General features: G+C 43.5%; 1 protein-coding gene across 8 annotated transcripts in view; it reads left to right on the forward strand.

The window, feature by feature from the left end:
* The window catches only part of LOC140478000 (E3 ubiquitin-protein ligase MARCHF1-like), a 554,637-nt gene that overhangs the window by 449,327 nt on the left and 83,536 nt on the right, over positions 1 to 21,774 (forward strand). For all 8 annotated transcript variants that reach the window (XM_072571657.1, XM_072571678.1, XM_072571648.1 and 5 more), the window contains one exon: positions 10,649 to 10,699. In XM_072571657.1, coding sequence (XP_072427758.1) covers positions 10,649 to 10,699 — 51 coding nt within the window. The remainder of the gene's footprint in view (positions 1 to 10,648; positions 10,700 to 21,774) is intronic.

The following is a 21,774-nucleotide window of genomic DNA, read 5'->3' on the forward strand; positions in this document are numbered from 1 at the left end:
TTTAAATTGCAAGAATGGCAACATTATACCTTTTTTTTTCCTCATTGCTTTGTAGAAGTTGGCTTTGCTGGCAAGGTCAGGATTTATTTCCGTCCCCGTGCTACCTCTCAGTGCCAGGGACCCTGGTTTGATTGTAGCCTTGGGTGACCTTCTGTGTTAAGTTAGCACATTCTGTGTCTTCATGGGTTGCTCTGGTTTCCTCCCGCAGTCCAAAGATGTACAGTTTAGGTGGACTGACTATGCTAAATTATCTTGCAGTGTCCAGATATGTGCAGGAGAGGGGAATTAGCTATGGTAAATGCGGGATTATGGGGATAGGGTGGAGGGGTGTGTCTGAGCGGGATGGTTTATTTAGATTAGATTAGATTCCCTACAGTATGGAAACAGGCCCTTCAGCCCAACAAGTCCACACCGACTCCCTGAAGAGTAACCCACACAGACCTGTTTCCCTATCCTATATTTACCCCTGACTAAATGCATCTAACAAAATGGGCAATTTAGCATGGCCAATTCATCTGACCTGCACATCTTTGTACTGTGGGAAGAAACAGGAGCACCCGGTGGAAACCCATGCAAATACAGGGGGAATGTGTAAACTCCATACAGACAGTCGTCTGAGGTGTGAATTGAACCCAGGTCACTGGTGCTGTGAGGCAGCAGTACTAACCACTGAGTCATCATGCCATGCTGTGGTCTTCAGAGGGTCAATATAGACACAAAAGGATGAATGACCTCTATCTGCACTGGAGGGATTCTATGATTCTGTGTTGATATTAATACCAAAGAAGCGTCACAAACCTGGTCCTTTTTCTAAAAGTTGTTCCTTTTCTCAAGGATACTGTGTCCTTGGTTTTTTTCAGAGGTGTCATAAACCACTCAGGCCTGATTAGACTCGTTTGGTACAGAGATGAAAGAGTTTATTGAGAGGCATTCTGTTATATGTAAATGAGACTACAGACCAAAGTGGTCATGTTTTAGAAGTGACCTGTATAATGAAAGGGGCGTGGTCAGTCCTAGAAACTGAAGTTTGAGTTGGAGTTCTCTCCTTCTGCCCTTCTAACTTCGACTTGTAAGCCTTTGTTTCATTTTTTACTGTGTTTTTAAAGGGGTTTGCTTATTGGGACTGTTGTGTATATTCAGCTCAGCATAATTAAGTCTAGTTTGGATAGAGTGAGTTCTGTAGGGGTTCTTTATTCTGTTCTTTGTGTTTCATGATGTAATTTTGTGAATACATTTTTATCTGTTTTTAACCTGGTAGTCAACCTCACTAACTTACTCTGGGTAGCTTTCACTGTACATTTACCAAAACAAATTGCAAAGTTATGGTCTAGGCTGCCTGCTTAAGAATGTTTTGAGAGATCTGGCCTAGTCCATAACAGAAGCCTTAGTGATTTGTTACAGTGCATTTTGTAGATGGTATGCTCTATTGCGATTGTGAACCAGGATGGAGAAAGTGAACATTGAAGGTGGTGCATGGATTCTAAATTGCACTCCTGACCTGTGCTTGTAGATGGAAAGGCTTTAGAGAGTCAGGTGAATAGTCAAGCAGTGGTCCACTTTTTGTAGTCATGCTATTAATGTCGCTCCAGTGAAGCATCTCATCAGTGGTAACTCTTAAAATGTTGATGATATGGGGTTTGATAATACAGTGCTGTCAAACGGAGGGGTTGGGAAATTGCTTTTTTTAAGATGCCTTGAAATTATATGACACAAATATTATTCTGAACTTACCAGCCAAAGCCTGAATGTTGTCTAGGCCTTAACCACAGACTGCCAAAGTATGAGGAGTTGGGAATTCAGCTGTGCAATCACCAGTGAACTTCCCCGTTAAGGACTAAGGGACACAAAGTTACAGTAGGTGAATATAACTTAGTGAATTAATATCTGAGAGCTAGCATGGACTGATAGGCTGCATGGTCCCTGTCTATGAGATTAGATTCCCTACAGCGTGGAAACAGGCCCTTCGGCCCAACCAGTCCACACCGACTATTTGAAGAGTAACCCACCCAGACCCATTTCCCTCTGACTAATCCACCTAACACTATGGACAACACAGCGTGGCCAATTCACCTAACCTGCACATCTTTGGACTGTCGAACCTGGGACCCTGGCGCTGTGAGGCAGCAGTGCTAACCACTGAGCCATTGTGCCGCTGGGGATTATGTTGTAATCAATCTATGAAATAGCTGAAGGTGATTATGCCCAAAGACACCACCCTGCATATCATATGCAATGATGTCCTGAGTCAAGAAAGTTGGGGTGTAGTAACCATCATCAACTTCCATTTGTGTCGGGAATAAAGCCAACAGAATGAGGAGTTTGACCGCAATGCCCATTCCCATTTTTACTGGGGTGTCTTCATTCTGCACTTCGTAATTGTCTAGCTTATATCATCGACTTCCATTGTGTTGCATGCATGTTGTCCTGTGTTGTAGTTTCACCAGTTTATCTCCTCACTTTAAGGAGTGCCTGGTGCTGTGCCTGGCACCACCTCTTACAATCCTCATTGAATGACAATTATTCACAAAACCACCCATGATATAACATCTGTTGAAGCCACAACTGGAATACATTTAATGTTGATGTAAAAGGCTTTGACAAGTCTCATAGTACATATCAGGAAATCTATTGCATTAGCTCTGCTTAAAATGGCTGGAGCAGCAGGTCAGACAAAACTGCCATGCTCTCCAGACTCTCTTGTGCCAGCATCAGTACTGATCACAACATGTTAGAGAGTCTTGTGCACATCTTGTACAATTCCTGTCTGGATTCCAAGTGCTACTGCACTTGGCTCTCTGTGAATCACTTGGCCGCTCTCTCACTGTGTGAAGGCTGTATGTTCTCACTGCATGGATTTCTGCTTAGTGCTCCAGTTTCCTCCCACAGTCCAAAGATGTGCAGGTTAGGTGGATTGGCCAGATTAAATTGCCTGTAGTTTGCAGGATGTGCAGACTAAGTGGGTTAGCTATGGTAAGACTAGTGTTACAGCGATAGACTGGGGACTGGTTCTGGTGGGACACTCTTCAGAGGGTCAGTGCAGACTTGACGGGGTGAATGGCCTCTTTCCACACTATAGTGATTCTGTCCTATGATTCATAGCCCTGACCCCTTTTGTCCACATGAGCTAGATGGAGTCCTCTTTGCCCAATCCATGACCCTGCACTGCCTCATGAGAGCATAAGAAATAGAAGCAGGAGTAGGCCATCTGGCCTGTCGAGCCAGCTCCACCATTCAATGACATCATGGCTGATCTTTTTGTGGACTCATCTCAACTTACTTGTCCACTCACCACAATTCTTAATTCCTTTACTGTTCAAAACTCTACCTGCGACTGAAAAACATTCAACGAGGTAGCTTTCCTGTGCAGGGAATTCCACAGATTCACAACCCTTTGGGTGAAGAAGTTCCTCCTCAACTCAGTCTGAAACCTGCCCCCTCTTATACTGAGGCTATGCCCCCTAGTTCTAGTTTCATCTGCCAGTGGAAACAACCGCTCTGTTTCTATCTTATCTATTCCCATCATAATTTTACATGTTTCTGTTAGATCCCCTCTAATTCTTCTAAATTCCAATGAATATAGTCCCAGTCTACTCAATTTCTCCTGATAAGCCAACTCTCAACTCCAGAATCGACCTAGTGAACCTCCTCTGCACCCTCTCCAGTGCCAGTACATCCTTTCTCAAGTAAGGAGACCAAAACTATACACAGTATTCCAGGTGAGACTTCATCAGAACCCTGTACAGCTGCACAAAACCTCCCTATTTTAAAACTCTATTCCTCTAGCAATGAAGGACAATATTCCATTTGCTGCCTTAATTGCCTGTTGCACCTGTAAGCTAATCTTTTATGCTTCACAAACAAGATCAGCCCGTTCCCTCCGAACAGCAGCATGCTGCAATTTTTCACCCTTTAATTAATAGTCCATCTTGCTGTTCGTCCTCCCAAATGGATCGGGAAACTCTATCTTTTGGGAATGCATCTGTTGCTACTGCTCAAAGTAGACTCTAATTCCTGTGACTGCAGAGAGTCTGCACTCTGTGCGAAGTTGTGCAGGGCTGTATTTGCCCAACTCTTTAAGGAAAATTGGCCCAGCCAGCTTTGCCTCTGACACCTATTCATGCACACCAGTGCTTTGCTGTTTACTGAGTGTCCTCTATCTATGCACATGCAATGGTTCATTAAGGACACCCCTTTTGTGCTGGTTGACATTTCACTTGTAGGATACAATTGTGCTTATTCTGCATTCGGCTACCAATCTTGACTGAGTGGCATTAAAATAAATAGTTTCCGTGACTTAATATTGGCAAGAAGAGATTGAGAGAGCTACCTTTGCAGTGCAGTTGCACAAGGTTCGTCATGCTGTTGTAGGAATGAGGTAGAATGCACCCCGTTAATGTGTGTCTGCTACATATAATCAACATCTCCACAATGTGTAGCCATTTTATCATGGCCTAGTTGGTCATGGTCTGAGATCCTGTCCCTTTCCATGGCTCCCTCCACCATTACTGTACTAGTTGAAGGTCGAATGTCCCTCCACAAATATACACCTTCTCCTGGCCATTAGGGGTGCTGTAATTCAGCAAGGACAATAGAGAACATGATATGGTACTGTAGCCTGTTTGCTCCTATTCATTGGCAACTGCATATCTCAGTTATGGTAGATCCTCAGCAGTATTGTGACATTGAGTGGGGTCAGTAAGTACCCTGGGCAAACACATCTCCCTTCTTCAGGAACAGCATTCTCCTCATTTCTGCTGAAGGATCAATACAGTGAGGCCTGCCCTAAAGGTTTGGTGTTGCACTCACTTTGCAGTGTGTTTCTGGTCATTGAATGTCTCTGACATGATTCAGTTTCTGTAGCTGATATGTTAGACCTCCTCCTATCACCCTTCAACTATATGACCACGCTCCCTCATTATCTCTGGAAGGACGTCTAAGGTTTGCATCAGAAACTCAAGCTCCTCCCATGGTTAGTGCCAGCTCTTTGTCCATCCTGAGATATTATTGAATTCAAACCTTCAATGCTGTTCCAATCTGAATTAACAACAGTAAAACAGCAGTCACGGTAACGACTGCCTGATTGGTTTAAATTTGGCCGCCACTTGAGCTGTTTTGCCTCTGTTCACAACATGTAGCCACTAACTGGTCGCTGCATCATCTTCATGCCAGTTAGGGGAGTGCTCTCTGTATCCCAAGGCTGACGGTGGGCTTGGGACCAAGAAATGATGCAACCTTCTATTTTCTGCCTTTGGAGTGAAATGCAGTCCTTATTATTTATCCTGCAAGGCATGTTGTGTAATTATTCAATCTCTATAGTCACATATATAAACTTATATTTAATAAATGGCATCTTTCTTGACAGCTGGATATCTCAAACTGCTAAACATGAAATGATTACTTTTGAAGTGTAATCTCGATTGTTGTGTAGAAAATGCAGCAGTCAATTTAGGAACATAGGAGCAGGAGTTTACTATTTGTCCCTTTTGACCCTACAGCACCATATGTTAAGGTCGTGACTGATCTGATTGTGGTCTGAACTCTATTTTCCTAATTACTCTTAAATAAATTCAATGATGCAGCACCTAGTACACATGCTTCCTTTCATTGGTCAGATTATTGAGTACAGGAGTTGGGGGGTCATGTTGCAGCTGTACAGGACATTGGTTAGGCCACTGTTGGAATATTGCGTGTAATTCTGGTCTCCTTTCTATCGGAAAGGTGTTGTGAAACTTTGAAAGGGTTCAGAAAAGATTTACAAGGATGTTGCCAGGGTTGGAGGATCTGAGCTATAGGGAGAGGCTGAACAGGCTGGGGCTGTTTTCCCTGGAGCGTCGGAGGCTGAGGGGTGACCTTATAGAGGTTACAAAATTGAGGGGCATGGATAGGATAAATAGACAAAGTATTTTTCCTGGGGTGGGGGAGTCCAGAACTAGAGGGCATAGGTTTAGGACAAGACGGGAAAGATATAAAAGAGACCTAAAGGGCAACTTTTTCACACAGAGGGTGGTACGTGTATGGAATGAGCTGCCAGAGGAAGTGGTGGAGGCTGGTACAATTGCAACATTTAAGAGGCATTTGGATGGGTATATGAATAGAGTAATAGAGATGTACAGCATGGAAACAGACCCTTCAGTCCAACCCGTCCATGCCGACCAGATATCCCAACCCAATCTAGTCCCACCTGCTAGCACCCGGCCCATATCCCTCCAAATCCTTCTTATTCATATATCCATCCAAATGCCTCTTAAATGTTGCAATTGTACCAGCCTCCACCACATCCTCTGGCAGCTCATTCCATACACGTACCACCCTCTGCGTGAAAAAGTTGCCCCTTAGGTCTCTTTTATATCTTTCCCCCCACATCCTAAACCTCTGCCCTCTAGTTCTGGACTCCCCGACCCCAGGAAAAAGACTTTGTCTACTTATCCTATCCATGCCCCTCATAATTTTGTAAACCTCTATAAGGTCACCCCTCAGCCTCCAATGCTCCAGGGAAAACAGCCCCAGCCTGTTCAGCCTCTCCTGGTAGCTCAGATCCTCCAACCCTGGCAACATTCTTGTACATCTTTTCTGAACCTTTTCAAGTTTCACAACATCTTTCTGATAGGAAGGAGACCATAATTGCACGCAATATTCCAACAGTGGCCTAACCAATGTCCTTTACAGCCACAACATGACCTCCCAACTCCTGTGCTCAATGCTCTGACCAATAAAGGAAAGCATACCAAACACCTTCTTCACTATCCTATCTACCTGCGACTCCACTTTCAAGGAGCTATGAACCTGCACTCCAAGGTCTCTTTGTTCAGCAACACTCCCTAGGACCTTACCATTAAGTGTATAAGTCCTGCTAAGATTTGCTTTTCCAAAATAGGAAGGGTTTGGAGGGATATGGGCCGGGTGCTGGCAGGTGGGACTAGATTGGGTTGGGATATCTGGTCAGCATGGATGTCTTGGACCAAAGGGTCTCTATGGCTCTATGACGCTTTGAGACAAAACAAAATATTCTCCTCTCAGTTTGTACTTAAATTTTGTCCCCCTAGTTCTAGTCTCCCCAAAGGAGAAACATCCACCTCCTGTAAGACTCGATAGGATCTTCTATGTTTCAATAACAGAACTTCTCAGTCTTTTAAAGTCCTTTTGAGTGTAGGTCAATTTATACATGTCAAACACCCATAAACTGCAATGTGATGATGGCCAAAGTCTGAATTATGTTGATTTGAGGAATAATTATTGATCAGGTGACCAGGAAGAATGTGCTTACTCTTATTGAAAGTAGTGCTGTGGGATCTTTTACATGCATGTGAAAGATAAACCTTTCACAATACAAAACGGAGAGAGTCTGCAACTTGGATTTGTGTAAGCCTTTAAAGTCCAATCAGTACAGACATGGAGTCTGTTCATATATTAATTCAAAGATTGATCTTACACACTAAAGTTTGTCATTTATTATCATTTCCAGTCTTGTACGATTTCAAGCGACTTCTGAGACCTACAGTGTCAATGTATTTTGTGTTCAATGTCAGATTAGTCTAGGTTGTGTGCTGGGTAAGAGGCCTGTTGCAAATAGTGATGGTGTTGTTTTGAGGTTAGTTGGGGAGTGTCTTGGTCCTTGCCCGTTTATCAGCCAGATTTAACCATTTGTCTGCCAGTGGATCTGATTTGTTTCTTCCCTTTTCAGTCCAAGGTGTCCAGCTGCTAAGTTCCTTTCTCTCCTATGTCGTTAGCAGGAGTATCCAGAAGAACTGCCTTCAATTCTAAATGAGTAGTGGACAATTTGAGAGAGTTGGAAAATCTGGTCCTGGCTGGGACCTACGCATAATTCTTTAAGCTGATGAGAAATGAGAAGATAGTAAGGGGTTGAGAAGGGACCAATCATAGGTCAAAGAAAAGAATGTGGTTTCAGGATTTGTAAGCAAGATAAACAATCTTCAATAGAACGGGGATGGAGGTGTGCTCCTGGAAAAGCACAGCAGGTCAGGCAGCATCCGAGGAGCAGGAAAATCGACGTCTCAGGCCGGAGCCCTTCATCAGGATTCCTGCTCCTCGGATGCTGCCTGACCGGCTGTGCTTTTCCAGCAACACACACTCAACTCTGAGCTCCAGCATCTGCAGACCTCACTGTCTCCCAGAAAGGGGAGGGGGCTGAGTTGAGAATGAGAATTGAGGAAACGTGGTAACTGAGATTATTTTGGTTTTGGAAGTTGGAAACAAAGAATTTCATGAGCTTCTGATGTTTATGTATAGAAGGAATGCTAATAAGAATGAAATTCAAATTCAAATCGTAAAAATATTTATAGGCTATCGAGGGTACAACTTAGCTTTGCTGGGGTTACAAAGCACCTGGTAATGAATAAGCAATCCATTATACACCCTGTCTTAGTTCCATTCCATAAGCTGATACTTCATTGACTGTTTTATACCTGCATTGAAGATATGCTTCATTCCCACAGAATGGTCTGGATGATGGAATGTTAATAATATTTTTAATGTATGTGGGTAACCCCAAATCAGGGAGCAGCATGGCTAGGGGAAAACAGTGTAGCTCGAAACATAAACATTCAGTATTCTTAATTAATTTGGTGAATAGCCAGCGGCTATGGATAAGTGTATGGAATGAGCTGCCAGAGGAAGTGGTGGAGGCTGGTACAATTGCAACATTTAAAAGGCATTTGGATGGGTATATGAATAGAGTCATAAAGATGCACAGCACGGAAACAGACCCATTACTTAGGGAGCAAGACTTTGAAAGAGGGAACACATCTTGAATAGAACATGGTACATTATTCACATGAATTTAAAAAAAGATCCACAATCTCTAACAGATAAACTTGAGAAATTGTAGTTGTCCTGAACTTGCAATTATGTATCAGGAAGTTTGTAACTGACTGCAGTGTTGGAGTTCTTGGAAAACTTTGAACCGAGACTGGAGGTACAGAGATCTTGAGAAAGAGATGTGTGCGTTAGAATGGCAAGTGAATGGGTTGATTAGTGATTAAGTGGCTGATCAGAGATGAAGAAGTTGCTTGAAATGTTAGGGGGATTGAGGAGTTGAGAAGGGACCAATCATAGGTCAAAGAAAAGAATGTGGTTTCAGGATCTGCAAGCAAGATAAACAATCTTCAATAGAAAGTCATGATTTGGAGATGCCGGTGTTGGGGTGTACAAAGTTTAAAAAAAAATCACACAACACCAGGTTATAGTCCAACAGGTTTAATTAGAAACACACTAGCTTTCGGAGCACGGCTGCTTCATCAGGTGATTGTGGACAACCACCTGATGAAGGAGCAATGCCCTGAAAGCTAGTGTGTTTCTAATTAAACCTGTTGGACTTTAACATGGTGTTGTGTGATTTTTAACTTCAATAGAAAGGGGAGGGGGCTGAGTTGAGAATCAGAATTGAGGAAGCATGGTAAATGAGATAATCTTGATTTTGGAAATTGGGAACTAAGAATTTCATGAGCTTCTGACCACTAATGGGGATAGAAAATGGTAGCTGTTGACAAGGTTGGAGGAAGCATTTCGTGACTGAGAACAGGAATTTTTGATTGTCGTCTCTGTCCATGATAACTTGAAACTTTATGAGCAATTTGGTCACATAAAGAGAGGTGATATACTACTTTCATTCTTCAAGTCTGATTTGAAGGGCGACAATGGGAGAGTAAGGTTGGGGAGAGTAAGGTGATAGTGCTGCAACTGTGGTGCTGAAGGCATCAGTGACAAGGCAGACAATAGGGTGTTACAATTTCTGGCTCTTGGTGGCAGTTCATATTTTCTTCAGGTGGCATGATCAGTAGATGGGAGGGGCCACAGCTTAAACATAAGTCAGGGGTTGGGGGATAAGGGGGTTGGCATCCATGAGAGAAAAAACTTGAGGAATCAGCCACCAGTAGGGTACAGAATAGACAGGGAGGTGAGGGCAGTCTAATTACATTCAAAAACAAGTTACCATCCCCAAGGATCAGGTGCACATTGCTCTGACTACTTGGATTTGATAATAGCAGCTGTCAATATTGAAGGTGTCAAGTTAGAGGTTGAAAAAGGTAAATGATGATCTTGAATACTCCGAGAGGATGAAGTGTAAATATGTAAAACATCTGTCAAAAAAAAATAAGGCAGCAGTACAATGTGAGGTCTGCCAATGAGCACAATAATGCACAGAGATTGGTCGGTAGCATGTAAAGTCTCCTCACCTCAGTGAGAGGGAAAAAATGATCAATGGCATGTCAAACTTTCGGCAATCTCATGACATCAGGTCATAGATGGTAAGACCTTTTGGTAACGATTATGCACATTCTGGAATGGTCCAGAAGAAAGGCAAAAGCAGAAGAATTCATGGCAGGTGGGACTAGATTGGGTTGGGATATCTGGTCGGCATGGACGGGTTGGACCGAAGGGTCTGTTTCCATGCTGTACATCTCTATGACTGTATTTAAAGGGTTGGCTGAAGAATCGGAGAGTACTCAGTCTTAAAAATAGAGATACCAAATTTGAGAGATAACTGAACCATTAGCATTGCATGATGATGACCCATAGAGTGATACCTTAACTAAAACTGGGTGTTTTTGTTTTCATATTATACCAATATTCTAACCAGATAAATTGACGTATTTGACATTGTGAATGATACAATATATTTATTTTGCAGAATGACAAGTCTCCGAGACGCTCAACAAGCCGGTCAAGTAACATATCAAAGGTAACATATTCTTTGCATTTGATGAGGAAATCTGACTTTTCTAACATCGTGTTGGTTGACATCACAAGCTGAGGACATTCTTGAGTCCATTTGTATGCTATCCTTTGAAAAAGTGAACAGAATTGTGGTTGGCTTTCCAGAGAATGGTCATCCGTAAAACAGAATAGCTGGTATGATTTTGTAAAACCTAATACTGTAGAAAGATTGCCATATATCTGTCGAATTTGCCCCTCAAACCTCCCCCTCACGGAATATAGTGTGTGATAACAACCGGAGAACTCTCATGAGGAACCTATTGTTAAAGTTCACTTGAGAATGTAACTTTTAAAATAAACTTCTACAATTTACATGTGTAAAGAATTGAAACCAACATGGTCATTCTAAGAGATAAGAGACTTAACAAACAATCCAGGTCTTTTTCAATATATCATTTCAGTTGCATCACACTGTAAACTTTTGCTATAAAGTCTGTGTCTAACGATCTTGTACCACCTGATGCTTGTGTGTAAGGGACCTGCAGCATTGCTCAAGCCTCCTCTCTTCCCCCCCCTGATGCCCTTCTCCTTCTAGTGGTAGAGCCGGTGTGTTTGAAGATGCTGGGAAGGAGGTTTGTTGAGTTGCAATGCGCCTTGTGGATGGTACATTCTGAATGGGCACTCAGCACCTGAACTATTATGCATTCGTTTCCTCCCTTGCATTGCAGGAGCAAAGCTGCCAAGTACAATTTGGCAAACAGCTGCCCAGGAGAGAGGCTCTGATTCACATTGGCATCATGACTGTTGGAATCCAGGCAATGATAGGCATGTGAAAGTTTCAACAGTGGACATCAAGAGGGCATACAAAAGGGCAGGAAGACAATGGAATCCATGCCCTCAGCACATCACCAAATAGGAAGCCACCTTGAGAGCTAATGAACAAAATAGAGTCTCATAGAATAGCAGAATCAGTGTGAGTTTAGATAAGGCAAAATTGACAGAGGAACCAAAAAGAGTAAGTTGCAGTAGTGGTTATTTTTCAACCTGGAAAATTACAGACAGTGGTGTGGCATAGTTTAGTGTTATCATCATTGCTTTTCATGATGCATATTATTGACTTGAATGTTAGAATACAAAATCATCTGCTAAAATCTGTCGCATATAGAAAACTCAGAAGTACAGTAAAGCTTTAGGGTGATACCAATTGACAAGAACAAGGCAGGTACAGATTATAAAAATCAACGAACAAGTGTAGATGAAGTTAAATACAAAAAGATAGAGATGAAATGTAAATTCAGTAGTACAGTTGTAATGAGTACAAAGGGCCAAAGGTACCTTGAGGTTCATGTGCATTGACCTTTGAAGGTGGCAAGACATGCTGAGGTGTTAGCAAAGCTCAGTGGGATTTGGGGTTTCATAAATAGGATTAGATTAGGTTCTCTACAGTGTGGAAACAGGCCCTTCGGCCCAACAAGTCCACACCGACCCTCAGAAGAGTAACCCATCCAGACCCATTTCCATCTGACTAATGCACCTAACACTACGGGCAATTTAGCATGGCCAATTCACCTGACCTGCATATCTTTTGGACTGTGGGAGGAAACCGGAGCACCCGGAGGAAACCCACGCAGACACGGGGCGAATGTGCAAACTCCACACAGTCAGTCGCCTGAGGCAGGAATTGAACCTGAGACCCTGGTGCTATGAGGCAGCCACTTATTAAGTACAAAATCAAGAAAGTTCTGATGAACCTTAATAAAGCCATAACTAGAGGACTGTTTCCAGTTCTGACCACCACACTTTCGGAACAATGTTACAGCCCTTCGGAGGATGCAGACCTATTTTTAAAAAAGTTTGTTCAAATGTTATTGGTGTCAATAGCTAGGTCAGAATTTAGTACCCCCCCCACAGTTACCTATGAGAAAGTGTACTGTGCTGCTTATTGAAATGCAAGTGCCCATATGACCATAAAGCCATAAGAAACAGGAACAGGTGTTAGCTGTTCAACCCTGGAGCCAGCTCCACCAGTCATTAGGATCGTGACTAATCCAACATTTCTCAGGTCCAATTCCTGCCTTTTTTCCCATAGCTCTTCATTTCCCTTCTGATCAATAATCCATCTCAGCCTTAAATATGCACAAGGACTCCCCCCCCCCCCCCCCCCCCCCCACCCCAACCCCCAGAACCCTCTGCGAGAAGAAATTCTTTACTGGCATCCCTTCATTCTGAGACTATGCCACCTAATCCTAGACTGTCCAAGGAGGGGAAACACCCTCTCAGTATTTTTCCTGTCGAGCCCTTTAAGAATCCTCTGTTTCGATGAAATCATCTCTCATTTTTCTTTACTGCAGTGAGTAGAGTCCCAACCTTTTTAACCTTTGTTCATGAGACAATCCTTTCATACAGGGATGGTCTCAGTGAACCTTCTTTGAACTGCCTACAATGGAACATAGTACAGCACAGGGAATCGTGTTGTACCGAACGTTAGACTAATCCCTTCTGCCTGCCCTTGGTCCATACCTGTCTGTTCCTTGCATTTTCATGGGCTTATCTAGAAGTCCCTTAAATGCCCCTATTGTACCTGCCTCCACCACCATACCTGGCCGCACATTCCAGATTCCTACCACACTGTGCAAAAACAAAAACTTGCCCCTCGCATCTCCTTTGAATTTCCTCCCTCATCTTAATTGCATGTCTGCGAGTGTTAGATGTTTCAACTTTGGGGGGGAAAAAGATTCTGACTATCAATCCTATCTATGCATCTCGTAATTATATAGACGTCTCCCCTCCGCCTCTGCCACTCCAGAGAAAATAACCCAAGTTTCGCTAGCCTCTCCTTATAGCTCATAACCTCTAATCCAGGCAGCATCCTGATAAACCTCTGCTGCAACCCCTCCAAAGCCTCCATATCCTTCTTGTAACGTGGCGACCAGAATTGAATGCAATGTTCTAAGTGTGGCCGAACCAAAATCTTATAAACATGACTCTTGTGCTGAATTCCCTGACTAGTAAAGGCAAGCATCCCACACGACCTTTTTACCATCCTGTGTACTTGCATGGCCACTTTCAGAGAGCTATGGACTTGAACCCCAAGATCTCTCTGGACATCACTGCCTTTCTTGATGAAGGGCCTCTGCTCGAAACGTTGATTCTCCTGCTCCTTGGATGCTGCCTGACCTGCTGTGCTTTTCCAGCACTACACTCTTGACACTGTTCAGGGTCCTGCCAATAAAGGTATACTCCTAACACCATTAAGATGGAAGTTCCAGAATTTTGACCTAGCGGTACTGGAGGAAGGGCGATATAGTTCCAAGTCAAGGATTGTGTGTGGTTAGGGGGAAATTTGCTGATGCTGGTGTTTCTGTGTATCTGCTACCTTTCTCCTTCTAAGAAGTAGAGGTTGTGTGTTCAGGAGGTGCTGAAGAATCATAAGTGAGTTGTGGCAGTGCTCACTTTAGATGGTGCATGCCACAGTAACTGTGTGTGGCTGGTAGAGGGAGTGAATTTTGAAGCTAGTCGATAGGGTTCCAGTCTTAGTAGGCTGCTGTAGGCCTGTGAGCTTCTTGAATGTTTTTGGATCTCTACCCATCCATGCAAGTGGAGAATATTCCATCCCACGTGGGACTTCTGCCTTGGAGATAATGCTTAGACATTCAGAAGAAAGAAGATAGGTTATTCACCACAGAAGTCCTAACCTTTGACCTGCTCTTGCAGCCACAGTATTTATGTTGCCGGGTCAGAACAGTTTGTGGTCATTAGGAACCCACAGGGTGATGATCAGTGATTCAGTGGTTGAAGAGCCATGGAAAGTCAAGAGACGATGGTTAGAATCGGTCTTGAGTGCGATTGGCATGCATTTAACAATGTAGTTTCAGGACTGAGGGATTTTAACCAGAAGATTATGATGGAAAAGGTCATTTGCCATGGAGTAGAAACGTTTTATGAAGAGGTCTGACAGAGAAGTAAAAAGTTATAACAGTGTCACAGACCAGAGGGAGAGGTGAACTGGGCTATTTCGCTGTTCGTCTGCACTGCACATAAAAGAACGAATAGGAAGGGTTTGGTGCTGGCAGGTGGGACTACATTGGGTTGGGATATCTGGTCACCATGAACAAGTTGGACCGAAGGGTCTGTTTCCGTGCTGTACATCTCTGACTCTATGACTCTAAGTGATTTTTAATTTTTATTCCTTTATTCCATTTTCCTTTTGAAATCAGTGGTGGTATGTTTTCCCCAAACCCTATTTGTGGGCTTCAAGTCTTGAAGGTGTTTGACTGGGTGAATGTAGAGAGTGCCCATTGAAGACAGATGAGGGAAAAAAGACTTCTGTGAGGATGAGAGTCTGGACTTTCCTTCCTTAAAAAGCAATGAAAGCAGAATCTTTAAATATTTGTACGGCAGTGATGGGTAGATTCTTGATTACCAAGGGAATGAGAGATTTTCAGGGATATGCAGGAATCTAGAGTTCAGGTTAAAATCAGATGAGTCATAATCTTCTTGAATGGTACAGCAGTCTTGAAGGACTAAGTGGCCTACTCTTGTTCTTTGTTAGTAAATTTTTTTTTCAAGACAACACAAAGCTGGGTTTATGAATGTGTTTGAAACTTGGCAGGATGGTTCTCACAACATACGCATATACACATACATAAGGACATGCACACACAAAGGTACTAGCATTTATTCATGTGAAATGGGCTCCCAAAAGTCAATGTGCAGTGGAGGCTCACAGTTAGCTCATCTTGCAGAGTTCCTTTTTGTAGGAGCTCGGATGTAGGAGATTACACAGATAATTTAATTCTGGTAGACCAAAGTTAGTTCACCATAGCTTACCCTGGAGTTATTTTACCTTCTTATAATAAAAGCCAACTGAGAAAAGCGTTCAAAGCTATCTCATTAACGATATTCAAAATTCATGTCGGAGATTCGTGTTACCCAGATTGTCCTGAAGCACTAAATTAAACCAAAGAACTGCAGATGGTAAAGTTCTGAAACACTCAGGTCTGTCAGTGTCTGTGGAGAGAGAGTTAACATTCTGTGTCCAGTGTCCCTGCTTCAGTACTGAAGAGTGATTGGACTCTGCTTTCTCTTCACAGATGATGCCAGACCTGCTGAGTTTCTCCAGCAATGTCTGTTTTTGATGGTTTTGACCAAATTCATTGTGTTTTGTAGATGATTCCTGTGTGCGCTGTTTGGTGTAATTTCAGGTAAAATAGGTTTTAGTGATTCTCCTTCACACCAAACCTGGCTGGGAAAACACAATATCTGTGGTTTCCTTATGTGGGCTTCTCCAGAATGTCTACACAATGCAAAGGTGTTACATTCCAGGGAAATGGGAAGTTAGCTTTTGCCAGAAGGAAGTTTCTGGAAAGTACACTCTGTAATTGTAGCCATATTAAATCCAACAAGGGTTCATGAATAAAATTTAAACAAAAGAATTTTCTCTAAATTAGGACTTCTCAATGCTTTCTGTGCATGAAACAGGTTTGGGTAAGGTAGAAAAAGAAAAGATGTTCCTTTTAGTTAATTGTAGAAGCTCAGTGAACGTCAAAAGCCAAGATCTGAAAGAAGTAGAAGCTCCAGGTGGCATCGGTGAAGATATGCAAAGTTTAACCCATACATTTCTTATTCTCATCAGTTTTGATGACTAAGAGTTTTTAATCCAGTGGAAGGGGAGGAGTCAAGAAGAACAAAAGGGAAGATCTGTGAGAGGGTATAGAACAGATTTGTCATTTTGAATAAGTGTTACAGATGGGGTGTGAAGAAGAAATTAATTGTCTAGTAAGCAGTACTGACATGGTATTTTCTCCCAAGGCAGGATGGAAGGGATGCTCCCTCGAACCTGTAAGGTCTCTCCAAGGGCCTGCCCAACCTGATCCTGAGCCAAACAATGTTCTGAGCGTTGACCTGCAGTTTCAGAAGTTGCTGCGTAGGAGGTCTGCGCAGGAAGAAAATAAATGAGAGGAAACATGGGGTGCAAATAGAGGTCATCAATAATTTTGAAGGAAAACTTTGTCAGAATTTAAGGGAAGTGAACTGGCAGGACTGCGGGGACAGAACAGGGGAGTGGATCATACTGGATTATTTGGCAGCAGTGTTTCCAAACATTCTCTGAGTGTAACCCCATTTTAACGCCTCAGACACTGTGTAACCCGGAGGTAAAAATTTGGAGAGGGGTAGAGTTGGGTGGGGAAATACAGTTGTAAAGGAGTTGAACGTATCCTCATTGTTCTCATAGTTCAAATTCACCAAGTCCTGCCCTCACCCCCATCTCAACCATTCTTAAACCCACCCCTTCTGCTTCCTTCATCTCACCCTCGTTCACCCATCATCTCCCTCTCCTTCCTACCCCATTTTTGCCACCTTAACCCCATCTTCATTGTGAGGGGTAGCTGATGAAGAGTCAGGACTGACCTTTTTTTTAAAAAGAAGCTTAACTGTTCGTAAGCTTCAAGCAGCAGACTAATTCTCAGATAGCAGTCCATTAAGGCACCCTCACCAACAAAAATAACAAGAATTTAAAGGACTTTGTGACTTGCAAAAGTAGCCTGAGCTTACAAACCCCAAAATCTGATCTCATGACCACACTGGGGCTAGTAACTCAAATTGGGAAACCCTGAGATATACAGTGAGCCAGTATGAACTTGAGGAAACCAAATGGCCTTGATCGTTCTGTAATGTTTCTATGGCCTGGATTTTCAAATGTCAGTGGACACAACACAGTGCAGATGCAACTTAAAAATTGCAACCCTGCGATCATCTCTGCATGAGTGCTTCTCGGGACAGTTTAAAATTTTCAAAGTACATTCTGAGAGAAGGGAATGAGGAATGTACGTCCTTTCAACGAAAGTGCAGTTAAGCTCCGTTGGAAGCTTGTCTAGTGGACAGCGAGCGTGAATTTTAAATGTGAATTTGAAGAAGTTGAACAGCCCACTATTAGATTAGATTCCCTGCAGAATGGAAACAGGCCCTTCGGCCTAACGAGTTCACGCTGACCCTCTGAAGAGTAACCCACTCTGACCCATTCCCCTACCCTACGTTTACCCCTGACTAATGCACCTAACACTATGGGCAACTTAGCCTGGCCAATTCACCTGACCTGCACATCTTTGGACTGTGGGAGTAAACCCGTGCAGACTCAGGGAAAATGTGCAAACTCCACACAGAGTCAAACCCAGGTCCCTGGCGCTGTGAGCCAGCAGTGCTAACCACTGAGACACCGTGCCACCCTAAATAAGAAATGGGAAGGGGGTTGGCGGGGTGGGGGGAAACGCTTCCAAGATATGCTGCCCAGTTCCAAACTGCAATTCACAGAAACCAATGCCATGAAAAGCAAAGAGCAATCTGATAGAACAAATCTATCACAGAATGAAACATTCATTTTCTCAATTTATCTCAGTGTCTTTCCTTTTAAAATTTGGTTTAGAAATCACAACATGGCGACGGCCAGGAATCAAGCCCAGATCAACTACTTGGAAGGCAGCTATGTTCACCACTATACCACCATCGCCCTTAGTATATCTCAGACCTATCTCAGTATAAAGACAAACTACTGGGTACGCTGGAAATCTGAAACAAACACAGTATGCTGGCCAAGTTCATCAACTCTGGCAGCATCCATAGAGTGAGTAACAGAGTCAATGCCTCAAGTTCAGCATGACTCCTCCCTTGAGCTATGATCAACCTGATCAAGCCACAACTAGTGGCGGCCTCCTAGGTCAAAGGGACACTGGAACCATAGAATCATACAACGCAGAAGAGGCCCTTTGACCCATTGAGTCTGCACTGCCATTTGAGGTACACCTGACTATCAACCTAATCAATATTTGCAAGCACTTGGCCCATAGCCTTGATATGCCATGTGCTTATCTAGGGGCTTTTTAAAGGATGTGAGACAACTCACATCTACTATTCTCCCAGGCCATCACCACCCTCTGGGTAAAAAGGTTTTTCCTCACACCCCTCCTAAGCCGCCTGGCCCTCACCTTGAACCTGTGACCCCTCATGGCTGACCCTTCAACTGAGGGGAACAACTTACCTACTCTGTCCAACCTTTCCTCATAACTTAAATTTTTCATCTCAGGCAACATCCTGGTGAATTGCCCCCTCCAGTCCAATCATACCCTTCCTGTAATGTAGTGACCAGAATGGCACACAGTAGTCTAGCTGTGGTCACACCAATGTCATATATAAGTCCAACATGACATGCCTGCTTTTGTAATCTATGCCTTGATTAACAAAGGTAAATGTTCCATATGTCTTTTTCACCAGCCTACTAACGTGCCCTTCCACCTTCAGAGATCTATCGACAAACCTTTGTTCCACAGAACTTCCGAGTGTCATGCTGTTACTTCCTTATCAATTACCCCTTCATGTCACACTTTTCAGGGTTAAATTCCACCTGCCAGTCATACAGTCATAGAGATGTACAGCACGGAAACAGACCCTTCGGTCCAACCCGTCCATGTCAACCAGATATCCCAACCCAATCTAGTCCCACCTGCCAGCACCCGGCCCATATCCCTCCAAACCCTTCCTATTCATATACCCATTGAGATGCCTTTAAATGTTGCAATTGTACCAGCCTCCACCACTTCCTCTGGCAGCTTATTCCATACACATACCACCCTCTGTGTGAAAATGTTGCCCCTTAGGTCTCTTTTATATCTTTCCCCTCTCACCCTAAACCTATGCCCTCTAGTTCTGGACTCTCCTACCCCAGAAAAATTACTTTGTCCATTTATCCTATCCATGCCCCTCATAATTTTGTCAACCTCTAAGTGTGGCTGGTTGGTCTAGGGGTATGATTCTCGTTTGGGGGCGGCACGATGGCACAGTGGTTAGCACTGCTGCCTCACAGCGCCAGAGACTCTGGTTCAATTCCCGCCTTGGGCAACTGTCTGTGTGGAGTTTGCACATTCTCCCCGTGTCTGCGTGGGTTTCCTCCGGGTGCTTCGGTTTCCTCCCACAGTCCAAAGATGTGCAGGTCAAGTGAATTGGCCATGCTAAATTGCCTGTAGTGTTAGGTGAAGGGGTAAATGGGTCTGGGTGGGTTGCTCTTTGGAGGGTCGATGTGGACTTGTTGGGCCTGTTTCCACACTGTATGTAATCTTAAAAAAAAATCATCCCTCCACCTCCGATGCTCCAGAGAAAACAGCCCCAGCCTATTCAGCCTCCCCCTGTAGCTCAGATCCTCCAACCCTGGCAACATCCTTGTAAATCTTTTCTGAACCCTTTCAAGTTTCACAACATCTTTCCGATAGGAAGGAGACCAGAATTGCACGCAATATTCCAACAGTGGCCTAACCAATGTCCTGTACAGCCGCAACATGACCTCCCAACTCCTGTACTCAATACTCTGACCAATAAAGGAAAGCATACCTATCCTAACTACCTGAGACTCCACTTTCAAGGAGCTGTGAGCCCGCACTCCAAGGTCTCTTTGTTCAGCAACACGCCTGAGGACCTTACCATTAAGTGTATAGGTCCAGGTAAGATTTGCTTTCCCAACATACAGCACCTCACAGTTATCTAAATTAAACTCCATCTGCCACTTCTCAGCTCTTTGGCCCATCTGATCAAGATCCCATTGTAATGGTAACCCTCTTCACTATCCACTACACCTCCAATTTTGGTGTCATCTGCAAACTTACTAACTGTACCTCTTATGCTCACATCCAAATCATTTATATAAATGATGAAAAGCAGTGGACCCAGCACCAATCCTTGTGGCACTCCACTGGTCACAGGCCTCCAGTCTGAAAAACAACCCTCCACCACCACCCTCTGTCTTCTACCTTTGAGCCAGTTCTGTATCCAAATGGCTAGTTCTCCCTGTATTCCATGAGATCTAACCTTGCTAACCATTCTCCCATGGGGAAACTTGTCGAACGCCTTTTTGAAGTCCGTATAGATCACACCTGCCACTCTCCCCTCATCAATCCTCTTTGTTACCTCTTCAAAAAAACTCAATCAAGTTTGTGAGACATGATTTCCCACACACAAAGCCATGTTGACTATCCCTAATCAGTCCTTGCCTTTCTAAATACATGTACATCCTGTCCCTCAGGATTCCCTCCAACAACTTGCCCACCACTGACGTCAGGCTGACTGGTCTATAGTTCCCTGGCTTGTTCTTACCACCCTTCTTAAACAGTGGCACCACGTTAGCCAACCTCCAGTCTTTTGGCACCTCACCTGTGACTATCGATGATACAAATATCTCAGCAAGAGGCCCAGCAATCACTTCCTGATCAGGTCCTGGGGATTTATCCACGTTCATGCATACAAAGACATCCAGCACTTCCTCCTCTGTAATGTGGACATTTTTCAAGATGTCACCATCTACTACCCTACAGTCTATATCTTCCATGCCCTTTTCCACAGTAAATAATGATGCAAAATACTCGCTTAGTATCTCCTCCATTTTCTGTGGTTCCACACAAAGGCCACCTTGCTGATCTTTGAGGGGCCCTATTCTCTCCCTAGTTACCCTTTTGTACTTAATATATTTGTAAAAACCCTTTGCATTCTCATTAATCCTATTTGCCAAAGCTATCTCAGTCCCCTTTTTGTCCTCCTGATTTCCCTCTTAAGTATACTCCTATTGCTTTTATACTCTTCTAAGGATTCACTCAATCTATCCTGTCTATACCTAACATATGATTCCTTCTTTTTCTTAACCAAACCCTCAATTTCTTTAGTCATCCAGCATTCCCTATACCTACCAGCCTTTCCTTTCACCCTGACAGGAATATACTTTCTCTGGATTCTCATTGTCTCATTTCTGAAGGCTTCCCAATTTCCAGCCGTCCCTTTACCTGCGAACATCTGCCCCCAATCAGCTCTTGCCTAATACCGTCAAAATTGGTCTTTCTCCAATGTAGAATTTGAACTTTTAGATCTGGTCTATCCTTTTCCATCACTATTTTAAAACAAATAGAATTATGGTCACAGGCCCCAAAGTGCTCCCCCACTGACACCTCACTCACCTGCCCTGCCTTATTTCCCAAGAGTAGGTCAAGTTTTGCACCTTCTCTAGTAGGTACATCCACATATTGAATCAGAAAATTTTCTTGTACACACTTAAGAAATTCCTCTCCA

The sequence above is a fragment of the Chiloscyllium punctatum genome, chromosome 1 (assembly GCF_047496795.1).
Source record: "Chiloscyllium punctatum isolate Juve2018m chromosome 1, sChiPun1.3, whole genome shotgun sequence".
In the NCBI taxonomy this organism is placed as follows: Eukaryota; Metazoa; Chordata; class Chondrichthyes; order Orectolobiformes; family Hemiscylliidae; genus Chiloscyllium; species Chiloscyllium punctatum.